The sequence below is a fragment of the Spermophilus citellus genome (genome assembly GCF_964194105.1).
Source record: "Spermophilus citellus genome assembly, chromosome: 4".
Taxonomy (NCBI): domain Eukaryota; kingdom Metazoa; phylum Chordata; class Mammalia; order Rodentia; family Sciuridae; genus Spermophilus; species Spermophilus citellus.
In genome coordinates, this window is record NC_138185.1 from 115139093 (window position 1) to 115153014 (window position 13922).

The 13922-nt window shown below is 51.0% G+C and overlaps 1 protein-coding gene across 13 annotated transcripts in view; it reads left to right on the forward strand.

Annotated features, from left to right (window-relative positions):
- Window positions 1-13922, forward strand: part of MEGF11 (multiple EGF like domains 11) — a gene marked incomplete at both ends in the record, with an annotated part of 203825 nt that overhangs the window by 173311 nt on the left and 16592 nt on the right. For 5 of the 13 annotated variants that reach the window (XM_081289812.1, XM_081289818.1, XM_081289819.1 and 2 more), the window contains 6 exons: window positions 643-806; window positions 1690-1792; window positions 7223-7369; window positions 7706-7840; window positions 12332-12460; window positions 13452-13580. In XM_081289812.1, the coding sequence (XP_081145938.1) occupies window positions 643-806; window positions 1690-1792; window positions 7223-7369; window positions 7706-7840; window positions 12332-12460; window positions 13452-13580 (807 nt within the window). The remainder of the gene's footprint in view (window positions 1-642; window positions 807-1689; window positions 1793-7222; window positions 7370-7705; window positions 7841-12331; window positions 12461-13451; window positions 13581-13922) is intronic. The other 8 variants (XM_081289822.1, XM_081289813.1, XM_081289816.1 and 5 more) reach the window with 3 other exon arrangements.

Consider the following 13922-nt stretch of genomic DNA (forward strand, 5'->3'; position numbering starts at 1 on the left):
GCCCTTGACCAGCCCACTGGGAGCCAGCTGCCCAGTCCTCCCACCCTGTGCCACAGGACAAAGGAGGGAAGGGGAGAAGTCAACCTGAGGGCAGACCAGCCTCAGAATGAGGAGTTGAGAGGGGCAGGGTGGCGCTCCCCTGTAATCCCAGCAGCTCAGGAGGCTAAGGCAGGAGGATCACAAGTTCAAAGCCAGCCTCAGCAATTTATCAAGGCCCTAAGCAACTTAGCAAGACTCTGTCTCAAAGTTAAAAATAAAAAGGACTGGGGATGTGGCTCAGTGGTTAAGCGCCCTGGGTACAGTCCCCAGAACACCCCCAATCCCACCCCCCAAAAAGAGCAAGGAGTTGGCCTGTCCTGCCCCTAGGGGGCTTGGGGGTAGTCTGCAGCTCCACCCTGGGAGGGAAACGCTTCCCACCTGCGCTGGTTCCCTGTCCCTGTCCCCGGTGGGACCTTCTACCTTCTGCCTGTGACAAAAGCAGTCAGGGCCAGCCAGGCAGGGGTACCTGGGGCGGCGGGACTCTCTCCCTGAGCAGCTGTGCTGGGGCAGAAGGTTGGGGGGACGCTGCCATAACAGAGCTGGCAGGGTGGGCAGAAAGCTGTGCTGGGTGGGAGAAGTGACCGTCCCTCTCCCTTCCCACAGGGTGGCAGGGTGTGGACTGCACCCTGCCGTGTCCCAGCGGGACCTGGGGCCTGAACTGCAATGAGAGCTGCGCCTGTGCCCATGGGGCGGCCTGCAGCCCCTCCGACGGCTCCTGCACCTGCACCCCGGGCTGGCTGGGGGACACCTGCGAGCTGCCCTGCCCCGTGAGTGCCAGGGTGGACCTCGGCCACTTTCCCCACAGGAATGCACAGAGAAACGCACTGGGCTTGGTGAGGACACTGAATTCAGGTCACAGGCCTGAGCTCTCCATGGCCACTGTCCTGCCTTGGGCCTCGGGCCTGCTGTCTATCCAGTGGCATCTGGGTCAGCAGCATCTAGGGCTGGCCCTCTGACCCAACTCAAAAGCAGCTGCAGATTCGTCCCCAGCAGGAGCAGGACAGGGAGCTATAATTCCTCAGGTTCCAACAGTCATTACCCACACTTAATCCCTAGATCTTAGCCTGTTAAACCAACTGATGTGAAATTGAATGAGAGTGGGCTTTGAGGTCCTGGGTTCAAATCCTGCCTTTGTCACACACTATTACCTTGAGTGTGTTACTTCCTCTCCCCAACCCCGTTTCCCATCTTTAAAGTGGGAATATAATAGAAGCATCTCATAGTATTGTGAAGATTAAGAGAAATGAGGTATATTAGGCTCTTACTAAAATGGTTACCATATTTTCCCCATGAACAAAGAATAAATCATAGCTGTTTCTCACATGGGATCAATGTGTCCCATTTAGCAAAGTGCCCTTTCAGTTACAATTTTAGTTAATAACCATTACAACCTTCTGAGCCTAATCATTGAAAAATGGGGCAGGACCATCAACTCCCCCTCTCCAAACCTCATACACCTATTAATGCAACCAGTAGTTCTTGGGAGTGACTTTGTGGCCCTGATTACAAAAAGCACCCCCACTGTGCCCCAGTTTCCATGTCTGTATCCCTGTGAGGTTATGGCTCTGTCCTGTCATCCAGAGCCAATAGAAATGTGTGCACTTCTAGGAGTCAAAGTCTGACTATTTCCTTGTCCCCCTCTTCTCACAGGATGGCACATTTGGGCTGAACTGCAGTGAACGCTGTGACTGCAGCCATGCTGATGGCTGTGATCCAGTCACAGGCCACTGCTGCTGCCTGGCTGGATGGACAGGTAACTCCTCTGCCTTGCCACTACCCAGGTCCTGAGAAGCTGGCCCCCTATATTCTCTAACTGTTCTTTTTCTCCTCCAATTCCATTCTTCTTGTTTCTTGAATGTGCACCATCCCCATTTTCTGCTCTGGGCTCCAGTTTTGTATTCTGTTCAAGTGAGCAAACACTTCTTGACACCCATGATGTACAGGTTCTGTTCTATAAGCTAGGGACACACTAGCACACACACACACACACAAAACCAGATGGTCAGACTTGGGTGTAGGTGTTCAATTTGTAGAGAATATGGTGGAGAGGGGACAAGGGACTCTCTGGAGCTTCACCCCAGAATCCTGATTCCTGAGCCCATCCGAAGCACAAGGTGAACCCATCTGCTTCCCTCCATCCTGAGGCCCCTGAGTGGTTCTGTGAGCCCTGCTCTCCTCTGGCATGCGTGTTCCCCGCCTTGGTCACAAGGACCCCTTCTTGCCCAGCTATGCATGGAGGATGAGCTTTTCAAAACTCAGATGTGTTCACAGCAAGCTCTCAATGCCTTAATGCCTTCCCGTGACTCCTACCTAAAATGCAGGATTCTACCATCGCACTATGATGTGTCCCTCTGTGTCACTCACTGATCCCAGTCACCAGAGCACAGGGGTACTTCTTCAGGAACCAACCACCATCCTGATGCCTGGCCTTTGTACCTTCTTTCTGTCGGTCTGGATCACTCCTTCCCCTTCTCCTTACCTGATAGGATCCTATTTTCTTTTCTCATTGATGGAACCCGGACCCTGTGCATGCTGGGTGAGTGCTCTGCCACTGAGCTGCATCCCCAGCCCTGAGGACCCCTTCAGCGTGCCAGGTTTCAAGTTAAAGGCTACTTCCTCTGGAATGGTTCCTCTGGAACAAGGCCTGTACACTACCTGGCCATGTCCCAAGAGCCCCCACTTGTCAATTCTGATAACCTACCCCTTTCCTTCTGTGGCAGTGCCACATTGTCCTTGAACTCTGAGCTGAGTGTTTTGTTACTGGCCTGCCTAACTTGACCATGGGCTTTGGGAAGGATCTGCCTCATTCCCACCACATCCAGCATTGCTGCTCACTGAGATGGGGATAATAAGATGGTTCAGGACAGAACTTGAGCCAGACTGCCTGGGTTCATGACCTTGGAGGGATCCTAACCTTTCAGGGCCTGAATTCTCCATCCATAAAATGCAGAAAATTATAATCTTCACAGCTAACTACTGGGTCATCTGAAGTTTAAATGAGTTGGTGCCACAAAGCGCTAAGAGTGCCTGGCACATAAGAAGTGCTCGGCAAAGTGGGCCACAGCACAGGAAGTGTTCAGTAACAGCACGTGTGTGATTGGACCCACCAGCAGGTCCCAAGGTGGGCAACAGCAAAGAGAAAGAAATCCAGTTGCTTCTGGCAGTGTAAGTTCCCATGTAGATAATTCACCTCCGGATGCTGCCCAGCTTCTGTTCTCCACAACAGAAAGCTTCCAAGGGCCCCAAACAGGCCTCTGCAGCCTCCCCCACCTGGCTCCCCTGCCCTCTTGACTGCTGCCCCTCAATATATGGGGAGGCTCCAGCCTGGTCACTCTCTGAGCAAGAGCCAAATGGAAATCCACTTTAATTTTTCATTGCCTTAATTTCAAGTGAGCTGATCAGATTTTAATGACATCTGGTGCTTAAAAATTCTGTCTTTGATGGACAACCTTTCTGCGAGGCCTCTGCTGTTCTGAAGCTCATTTCCCCAAAGGTGGTCCTGACATCTTTTCAAAGAAGCGATTGTTGTGTCCTGAGGTTTGTCATGCATAAGGAGGCCAAGGAGAGGAAGGGATAGGGAGCGGGTCCAGGCTTGGGCCTCCCCCCACTGAGGGAGCCTGTCCCACCCACCTCTAACCCAAGAAAAGTCAGAGTTTCCTTCCCAGCCGTTGGCTTGTCGTTCAGCACAGGGTCTGGTCTGCCCTGAGGTGTGTCTCCTTCTTCCTCCATAAGCCACAAGTCTCAGTGACTGGCGTTCACTCCACCCTCCCCATAATAGGCACTCACTGAATGCTCACTGAAACAGACCTGAGAGTAGCTGGCTTGGGGCCATATATGTTTTCTCCCCTGGAAATGGAAGAGATTTTAGAGATTGTCTGCTGCAGCCTTCTTCAGCTACAGTTGAGGAAACATCTGGGTCTCATGACAGGGGTGCCAACAAGACGGGAGACCCAGGATGCCATTCCGTGGGAGAGCCTTTAACTCATTCAACTAGCAATTATTGACTCAAGCAGTTACCAAGACTTTACCTGGCAGTGCCTCACTCCCAGCACTGACCCAGGCTCAGTGGCAAAATTCAGCCCCAGTCCTGAGTACCAAGTATGTGCCAACACTGTGCTGGGCACCAGATGATCGAGGCAGCACCCTGCCCCTGAGGAGTGCCTCGGTGAGCAGGGCCAGGATATCAGTAAGCATTCATCCTCATCTTCAGATTGCTGGCAGGGAGAGGGGATTCATGTATATCAAACTTTCAAGTAACAGAGACAACTGTATGCCTCTATCAAACAGAAGTTTGAATCCCTGGGCAGAATTCAGGAAGACTTCCTGGAAGAGAGCCCTAAGGGCCTTGAAGGGGTGTGGGCTGCTAAGTGGCTGGCCCTGTGGCATGATCTAGGGATCACAGCATGTGGATCCTCAGCTTTACCCATGATAGGTAGAGAAGGGGGGTCCTGAAAACTAAAATAATGTGATTCCCTTGAGTAAGGAGGAAAAGAATCTCTAACAGATTATTATCCCTGCTCAACTATGGGGGAGGAAGCTGCTTCTTTAGAAGCTGTAGCTGGGAGCTTGCCACAAGGACAAGGCCAGACCCTCCAGTGGGTCTGGGCAATCTAGCTGCAGAGTAAGTCCCTTCTGGTACTGGGCACTCCCCACAGGAGGCCCCTTTGACCTTTCTTCCCACTGAAATGCCAATTTTAAGCTCCAGAGAGCTCTTAGGACACATAGGACCTCAAACAGGAACCCTACTCCCCTAGAACCAGGCCCATAATATAATGCTTGTCAAATCCTGGAGCCCAGCGGGCCCTTGCAGCCACCTGCAGTCTGAGCATCAGCACCACACACTTGTGGGTCCCTGTCTAGGACCCTTTCTCAACACAAACACTCTGAGGAGCCCATACACGGGAGTAGCTATACCTTTAACAGCAATGACTGGAAAACACAGGAGCAACAAGCTGTCATGAATCCAGTGGCACTTTTGTGAACATTGTTTAGAGGATCACCATCGATATATGGTTTTAGAAAAGGGCAGCATCTGTGTGACACACCTGCTGTGGCCAGGCTGCAGAGAGCACAGGTGGGATCAGGGCCCCATCAGACAGCCACACTCTGCCCCCGCCCAGCATGCCTCCGGAGGGACGGCAAGTCTTCTGCTGCGGCGTAGATCAGGGTTTTCATCAAGCACAGGTGAAGGAATTCCTTAGGGCAGATTACAATTTTCCACATGTAGTCAGCCTTCTGGATCCATGGGATCTGCATCCAAAGTTTCAACCACCGGCAGACAGAAAATATCTAAAAAACCAAATTGCATCTGTACCAAACGTACAATCTTTACACAGCATTTACACCATATTAGGTATTGTAAGTAATCTAGAGAGTGAAAGTATTTGAGATGTGTGTTTCTTACACTTTGTATGTTTTTTTTTTTTTTTGGCGGGAGGGTACTGGGGATTAAACTCAGGAGCACTTGACCACTGAGCCACATCCCCAGCCCTATTTTGCATTTTATTTAGAGTTAAGGTTTTACCAAATTGCTTAGCACCTTGCTTTTGTTGAGGCTGGCTCTGAACTTGTGATCCTCCTACCTCAGCCTCCTGAGGCACTGGGATTACAGGCATGCACCACCATGCTGGCCTCTCATATGTTTTCTTATATGCAAATACTATGCTATTTTACATAAAGGACTTGAGCATCCTTGGATTTGGATATCCCTCATGGATACTGAGGAATGGCTGTACCTAGAGAAGGGGAAACTTGGATTTGTATCCGAAACGTTGAACAATTTTGTGGTTTCCCCTTCCCCAGGGCTAAGTCAGTTGCCTGAGCAGGTTCACCTCTCAGGCACTTGAAACTCCATGAGAGAAACCACCATCGATGGGGAAAATATGGCAAATGTGGCTGCCCCCTGCCATTTCTCAAAAAGTGGCATTTCTCCCTAAACCCACCCCACCACCACACTGCTTCAAAACTGAGGCATTCCAGGGAGGGACAGCACCACCGACCACTGGACCGAGGGTGAGGAAAGCCTGCACATCCCCTGCTTCCCGCAGCCAGGTGGGTCTGTGCAATTCCAGGTGCTTCCAAATTGGTCCCTCTGCTCTCCTGCTGCTGTGAGGGCTGACTCCTCCTTCACTGGATCTGAGTGTCTTTCTCCCGCTTTCATTCTCTTCCTCACAGTCCCCATCCTTTTAACAAGGCAGACAGGGTTTTAAAACTAATTCTGCCCCTCTTGGAGCCTCTGATGTTCACCTTCCAAAGCCCAGGTGGTCCCTGGGCCCTGTGGCCGCCCTTCCAATAATGCTGTCAGTCAAAGCCTCCCGCCAGTGAGGAAACCCCACCCCAGAGTTGAGCATCCAGCCTCAGGCATTTAAAATTCCATCTTTGCCTTCAGGCTGAAATCACTGCAGCACAGACTTCCTCTACCTAAGCTTTAAAAAACTGCAGAGGGCTTTCTTTCCTATTAAGGTATTTTATCTACTCCCCCATAGGCTGCTATTTGTCAAATGAAGGTCATTAAATCAATTTGTTGGGTTACAACTAGCATTTTAAAAAATAGTTGGTTTCTTTTAGATGTATGTATGTAATATGTTATAAAATATATACTATACTGAGGACTGTGGTCAAGAGAATATGAAAAGACCTCATTCACTCTCGGAGCCCCTGCCTGGGTTGGTTGGCTGGAACCCAGGAATGACTGGCTGACACTGGTGGGCAAGTAGCTCAGCTCCAGCCCCAGCGCCCCCACGGAGGCACTCACTTGCCCAGAGCCGGTTTCTCTTGGACCTGTTCTTGATGCCAGCTAAGGTGTCAAAGATGGAGGCAGCTCTTCATCATCTGGTCCCTTAAGTTTCACAACATCATCTCCTGCTATGCCCTCTTTAGAACTTTCTGGTTCAGTTACTTCGTGTTCTGTGTAAGTTTTCTCAAGGTGTGGTGCTTTGTCCTGCTCTTTGCAAGCCTGGTTTCCTCTCCCTGGTCAATTCTTCCTAGACTTTTGGAAGTCTGTTGGGGCCTCACCTCTTCCTGGAAGCTCTCCATGACCAGCTGTACCCTGCTGGGCTTCTTCTCCACACCCCCAATCGCACTGTGCTTGCCTCTGCCTCTTCATACTGCATTGTCCACCCCTCCATTCTTTCCTCTACCCTCACCCATCTACCACTGACTGCAGTCTGCCTCTGGCCAACAGGCATCCGCTGTGACAGCACATGTCCACCCGGTCGCTGGGGTCCCAACTGCTCCGTCTCCTGCAGCTGTGAGAACGGGGGCTCCTGCTCTCCAGAGGACGGGAGCTGCGAATGCGCGCCTGGCTTCCGAGGACCCTTATGCCAGAGAAGTAAGGCTGCGCCCTGGCCCCAGAGACCCAGTTGGTACCACCTGAGGGAGGCTGGGCTCTTGGAGTCAATCCCCTTCTTTCCCCTCCCTTTGGTCCCCTCTCTCCCTGCACTGACTGTTCTGTCCCCAATTCAGGGCCAGCCTAGCTCCTTGGTTAAAAACAGGACCAGACCACAGTTCCTCCCTCCAAGAAGGGACAGGCCGTCCCAGGTGTGGGGAAGATGCAGCTTTCCTGCCTTTCTGAGGAGCCTCTCTTCACTATAATATGGGATGGGAGGGGTGGCCAAGCTTTCTGAGGCGCTGGGGCTGCTGACCACTATCTCCCCTTCACCCTTAGTCTGCCCCCCTGGATTCTATGGCCACGGCTGCACCCAGCCTTGTCCCCTCTGCGTGCACAGCAGTGGGCCCTGCCACCACATCAGTGGCCTCTGTGAGTGCCTCCCAGGATTCTCCGGAGCCCTCTGCAACCAAGGTACTGTCTCTAAGGGGAAGGTACAGGGCAGGGAGCGGGTCCTGGGAGGGAAGAGACAGAAAAGAGAGGGCTTGGGGTTCCGCTCCTATTCTGTGATGGCAGCTCCTTCCCTCTTCAGGGCTCAATTCCGATAACTGAGCACTGCATGGCATGAGACAAAGTCATCCTGCATTTAAAGGAACAGGCATAAAGAGGTGAAATGACTAGTCTGTGGTCTCCCAGCTAGCGAGTGGCAGAAACAAATTCTGGCTCCAACACCCTCACCAAGGGGATGAAAGATGAAATAAGCATAGAAAAGATCCATCGCAGGCATCGACTGATTATGCAGATTGCCCAGTGGTAAAAGGCAGAGGACTCCGGGAGAGCACGGGGGTCAGTTCTGGCGCTGGCTGCAGATAGGAAAGCCGCAGTCCTTCTCCCGTGAGCTCGGGTGGGGGGGGCATTGCCAGTCCCTCTCCACATGCTTTCCTATCAGCCTCAAAACCCTTCACAACATCAACTCCAGGGCCACTGCACTCCACGGGAGAGGAGAGCCTACTTGCTTTGCTGTGCTGCTATATTAGTTATCTGTGGGGAAATGCCTCACTTTGTGACACTTGCAGGTGTCACCATGGTTGATTTCAAAGTACCAATGGTTTAACACCACTCACAAACTTCCTCCACATGAACAACCAGAGAAAAGGTAGGCACTGGGCTCCAGAACACACCATTCCTTGCTTGGGACTTAGGCAAAGGCAGTATGGATCTGGAGGAGGCTCCGTGCACTATGCAGGACTTAGCTGGGCTTTTAGTCTATGAAGGAAGAGAGGCACTCTGGTGGCAGAAACTGCCTAGACAAAGAAGAGAGGCCTGGACCTGCTATCACCCAGCAGTAGGGAATGGCTGAAGGAGGTGGAAGCTAGAGATGGGAAAAGGGGCTGGGAAGGTAGGCTGGGGCCTTCGGAAGAGCTCTGAATGCAATCCTGAACCCCACCTGGCAGAATTTGCACTCTAACCCTTAAGGAGTGAAAGGATCTTAGGATAATGTAAACTTAGAGCTAAAAGCAACTTCAAGGTCACCCAGGCAAGAATCTCATCTGGCCTCAGTTTAAATACTTCTCTTGACTGAGAGTTCACCACCTCCCAGGGGAACCCATTCTTTTGATGAATAATCACTGCTGAGCTGGGCTATTTAAGTCTGTGGGCCGTTAATATGTATGAGTGGAAAGTTTACTCCATGATGCTTTGAGGTCATGAGAAGTTTGGGCCCCAGGGAAACATATGTGACAATTTCATTTGCTTGCAACCCTCCTAGGACAGTTCAATCATCACCTGACATGTTGAGGTTTACTTATTAAACATAGGAGACCCAGCCGTCAATACAGATAGGTCTGGTCTAAATTAGGACCTAACCCGCTGAGGAGTAACTCCCGCATCCTGCATTGTCTGATTTATCGCCCACTGGCCTAATGAGTATTTTCCACATACAGATCTAATAGAGTTTGCTATTAATGGCAACTGCCCTGGTTAAGCCTCAAACCTTGTAAAAAATTGAACTGACACTTTCTAATGACTGGCTTTCCAGCGAGTTACAAATTACAGACACTGCTTCTGCAGAATCATTAAACATAGATTAAATATAACCAGATGTTTTCTTTCCACCAGCCCCCCTTCTCTCTAGCACCCTTACTCTTGATTCAACTAAGAAGTCAACCAATCAACGTATTAGATGGTCACATTAGCAGCTCTGTGGGCAAACATGCTGCCATATGCATGTGAGAAAGACTTCAAAGACTGTCTTGTTAGAGAAGTTCAGAGTTGTTTGGGGGATAGGGGAGTGAAGCTACTTGGGCACCCCAAAGAACCAGGGCTGGATGCAGATTCTCCAAATAGAGCACCTCCTTGAGACAGGGAAGAAGAGTCTAGGTGACTTGCTCTTAAGGAAGCTGAAGGTGGAGGTGGAACTGCACACAGGTGGGACGTGTGTCTGCCTTCTGGCAGTAGACCTGCCTGGACAGGGGTTTGCCAGGGGAAGCACAGGGCCCGGGATCAGCCAGCCTGCCTATAGCTGAGCCTTCTCATCCCCATTTCAAAGATGAGGAAATGGAGACCCAGAGGGGTGATGTGGTTTGCTCAAAAGTACTTAATCAACAAGCAGTAGAACTTCCTAGCCGTGTGACCTTGGGAAAGTTGCTTAAGTTTCCTCATCTGCAAAGTGGAGTTAATAATATGGGAATGATGAGAATACCTAATAATGAAAACATGCCAAGGTTAAGTGAACTAATATTTGTGAAGCACTTTGAACGGTGATGTATATTAATACCATATGTATTTTTGTTGAACATAGAAACTAGGACCCAAACCCAGGGCTTTGGACTGGAGAGTCTGGCCACCAATTCTGCCTTTATTGTGTCCCAACCACTAACCATGTCCAGGGGAGGCAGAGGGAATGCAGATCCCTGCCACCAGATGCTCACAATCTGATTGGGGAAGGGCTGACAACATAAAGCAGTGTGGTGGGAAGGAGGAGATACCAGGCCAAGGTTTGCGAGACCTAACCCAGGAAGCTACTTGCCTTCAAGTCCTTGATTCTCCGTGTGTCTCAGCCAACTGAGGGCCTCAGGATTCAGGAGCTGCCCTCCCAAGGAAGGCAAGGAAGCCTCTTTTTGGACAGGCTGCTGGGACTGGGCTTTGGGAGGAGCATGCTAAACCGAGAAGAGCTTAAAGGGATAGGGGTCAATCCCAGTGAGGTCCTCTGGAAGATCACTGCTCCCAAGAATGATTTTGGGCATTTTGGAACATTTCCTAAGAGTGTACTGGACATCAGAGTCTGTGCTGGACATTGGATACAGTAAAGCACCAGAGCCATGTTCCCTGCCCTCAAAGCCTAGTTCAGAGGAGGAAATTCTGAGCTCAGCCTTTCCCAGCAGGACTTGGGAGGCAAGGTCAGTTTATTTCCATATATTCGGCCATTGTGTCGTGATCACCTGCTGCCTTTCCAGGCTTTGTAGGGAACACAGATATGGATGGGGCCCAAGCCTGACCTGAAACAGGCTCACAAGTCTCATAGAAGACTAGGGAAGAAACTACCTGGAAACTGAAACAAGGTCATAACAAGAGAAGAGGAGTGAATCCATTAGGATTGAGTTCAGATGTAAGCCTCATAAAATCCAAAATAAGTGGCTTAAAAATAATAAGCATTATTTCCTTCGTGTATTTTTTAAAAAATGAAAAGATCTACAAGCAGGCCAATGGGGAATGTTAGGGCAGCTTACAGAGAGAGATGTCAGAGTCCCAGGTTCTTTATTCTTCAGAGCTTACCATGGGCCAGACTACAGTCTCATGGCCACACCTAGCTGTTCAGGAGTCCAAGGAATGAAGTCTTTATTCCAGGGGGCCACAGCACAACCAAAACACAAGATTCTAGTTCAAAGGAAGAGACTTAGTATTGATGAACAACTAGCAGTCTACTAGTAACACAGGAATCATGGAAGAGGTACATTTAAAATGAATCTTCTAAGGCAGGGTAGGATGTCCACAGCTGGACACAAGGGTCAGGGGAAAGGCAACGGCTTCAGCAAAGATCCAGAGAAAGGCCTAGGTGCGTTTAGAAAGTGCAATGTGGGAAAGATGGGAGTAATCCAGGACAAGCCAGGTGAGATAGGTTAGTGCTGGACTCCAAGACCCCAGAGATTTTTTTCTGGGACAATGGGGCGCTGTTGAAGCTGTGTGAGCAGAGAATAGGGAGGCCATGAAGAGAGTTGTGCTTGAGAAGTAGGGTCAGGGGGTGGACTGCAGGAAACCAGAGATAGGCAGGTACCCAATTAATACTTAGACCTAGTCCTAAAGAACTTACAGTGATTGAGGAAACCTGTCCTTCCTCCAAGATCAAGGAGTGACTCCTCCAGAAGGGGCTATGGACAAAACTCTATAGGTGACAAAGTAGAAATGCCATGGAGTGCAGGGGAGAACAGGGCCTTTGGGGACCAGAGGACACTAGGCTGAGGCTTGAGGAACAGGTTAGAGGACAGATGGACAGGGACAGACAGCAGGGCCAGTCCTCCAGCAGACAAACTACAGACAGACCTGCCACATTGCATTGGTCCCTCGCCTTCCAGCTATAAGCATCCTCATCCTGTGGCTAGGGGATTGGTGACACGAACATGTGTAGTGATGCAAAGCTGCAGGCTGGGGAACAGGATAGGGAGCACTGGACTGAGAGTCCACAGGGGTAAAGCCCAGCCTCACCACTTCCTGTCTGTGAGACCTAAGTCAAGTGATTCCACCTCTGTGGGCCTCAGCCTGTTCCTATCAAAAAGGATCATAATAGAGCCTTCTGAAGATGGAAACACACTTATATGCAAACAGAGAAGGGTGATAAGGGTGCCATCCAGATCCAAGTCCCCAGGATGGTTGTGGCTGTGGTCCAGGACCCTCTGGGGGTGTAGCTGTGGGTGGTGGCTTTAGGGGTATGAGAGACAGGACAGGTGCCAGGCTACCCTGTGCCCACAGTATGTGCTGGAGGGCACTTTGGGCAGGACTGTGCCCAGCTCTGCTCCTGTGCCAACAATGCGACCTGCAGCCCCATCGATGGCTCCTGCCAGTGTTTTCCTGGATGGATTGGCAAGGACTGCTCACAAGGTAAGCTTCTCCCCATGGGAATACCCCCATCTAGGGTCAGTCCCTGAAACTTCCTTCATTGCCAAGAACCTCTCTGCCCTGGCACCTCCACTCAGGAACAAAATCCCCATTCAGCTCTCTAGTTCACATGAAAAATCACCAGGACTGACCAAGGATATTTTAACTCCTATTATTAAAGATATTGTTGACAGTACCACGAATGCTATTAATTTTGAGAATTAATTCTCCATTAGCACCTGTGTGAGGAGCAGCCCCTGAGTTTGGATGGCATGCTGGAGTTTGGGAAGTAGGCAAGACCAAAGCAGTCACCTTGGGAGGAATGCAGGCCTTCTGTGTGCCCAGTGTGGTGTCCTGGGCATCCTAAGCCTGGACAGGGCCTTATAGAGGCCGTTCATGTAAGATGCACCTAGTCGGATTCAAAGGTAGCATCCCCTCTCCAGGGGGCCCCCAATCTAAGGACAGAGACCTGGCCCCAGCCCTGTGGAGCTCCTCCTCTGATGGGTGAGACCAAGCCAGTAATCATAAGAGGTCCCAGTTAGATGGTGTGGCCCGAGGGAATTCCATTCTCTTTAGGCAACTTGGGCTCCTTCCTCAGCTCACCAGCTAAGAGGAGAGACAGTCCCTGCCCTGGGAAAGTCCCCACTCTCATGGGAAAGCTAGTGCACACAGTATATTCATATAAGCCCCAGTATTTATTCACATGCTCCAAATCAGGCAGCCCCTGGAGAGGGAGTGTACAGGAGCCCTGAGCCTTGCTCAGCAGTCACTGAAGACTAGGAGAGTGGCCAGAGAATCGGGGTCCAGTGAAAATCCTGGGCGACTAGGCTAAGAAGTGAGTTGAGGAAATCTGGGAACAGTGCATCAAGCCCCTGAAAGCCAAGAAATGGTTCTATCCTGGCCTCTTGGCTCTGACATGTGCTCCCCTTCCTCTCCCTTTCCATCTGCCCCTCTCTGCCTTGCCCTCACCCTCTGCATCCCACCCACCCCCCAGCTTGCCCACCTGGGTTCTGGGGCTCTGCCTGCTTCCACACATGCAGCTGCCACAACGGGGCCAGCTGCAGCGCTGAGGATGGGGCCTGCCACTGCACTCCGGGCTGGACCGGACTCTTCTGCACACAGCGTAAGCCCCACCTCCTGGCCTCCCAGCCACTCCCAATCCCATGCTGCAGCCTACTGGCCACCGTGAGCATAGTCCAGGCCTGAACAGAGGGAGGGAAGAAGCTGGCCCCAGGGTCTTATTGGACTCAGGGTTCACAGGCCCAAAGTTCTGGAAGGTCAGGGATCTAAGATACCCCAGCAATCACAAAGACCAAGCCCTCCTTGGACAATGGAGAGGAACAGCCTATGGCATACAACAAAGAGATCTGAGTCTGGCCTCTGATTCCAAGACCCCTTTGAAGGAAGAACTACTCAGTCCCACTTCTACCCCTTCAGCAAGAGGGTAGAAAGTGTGGAGACGGCA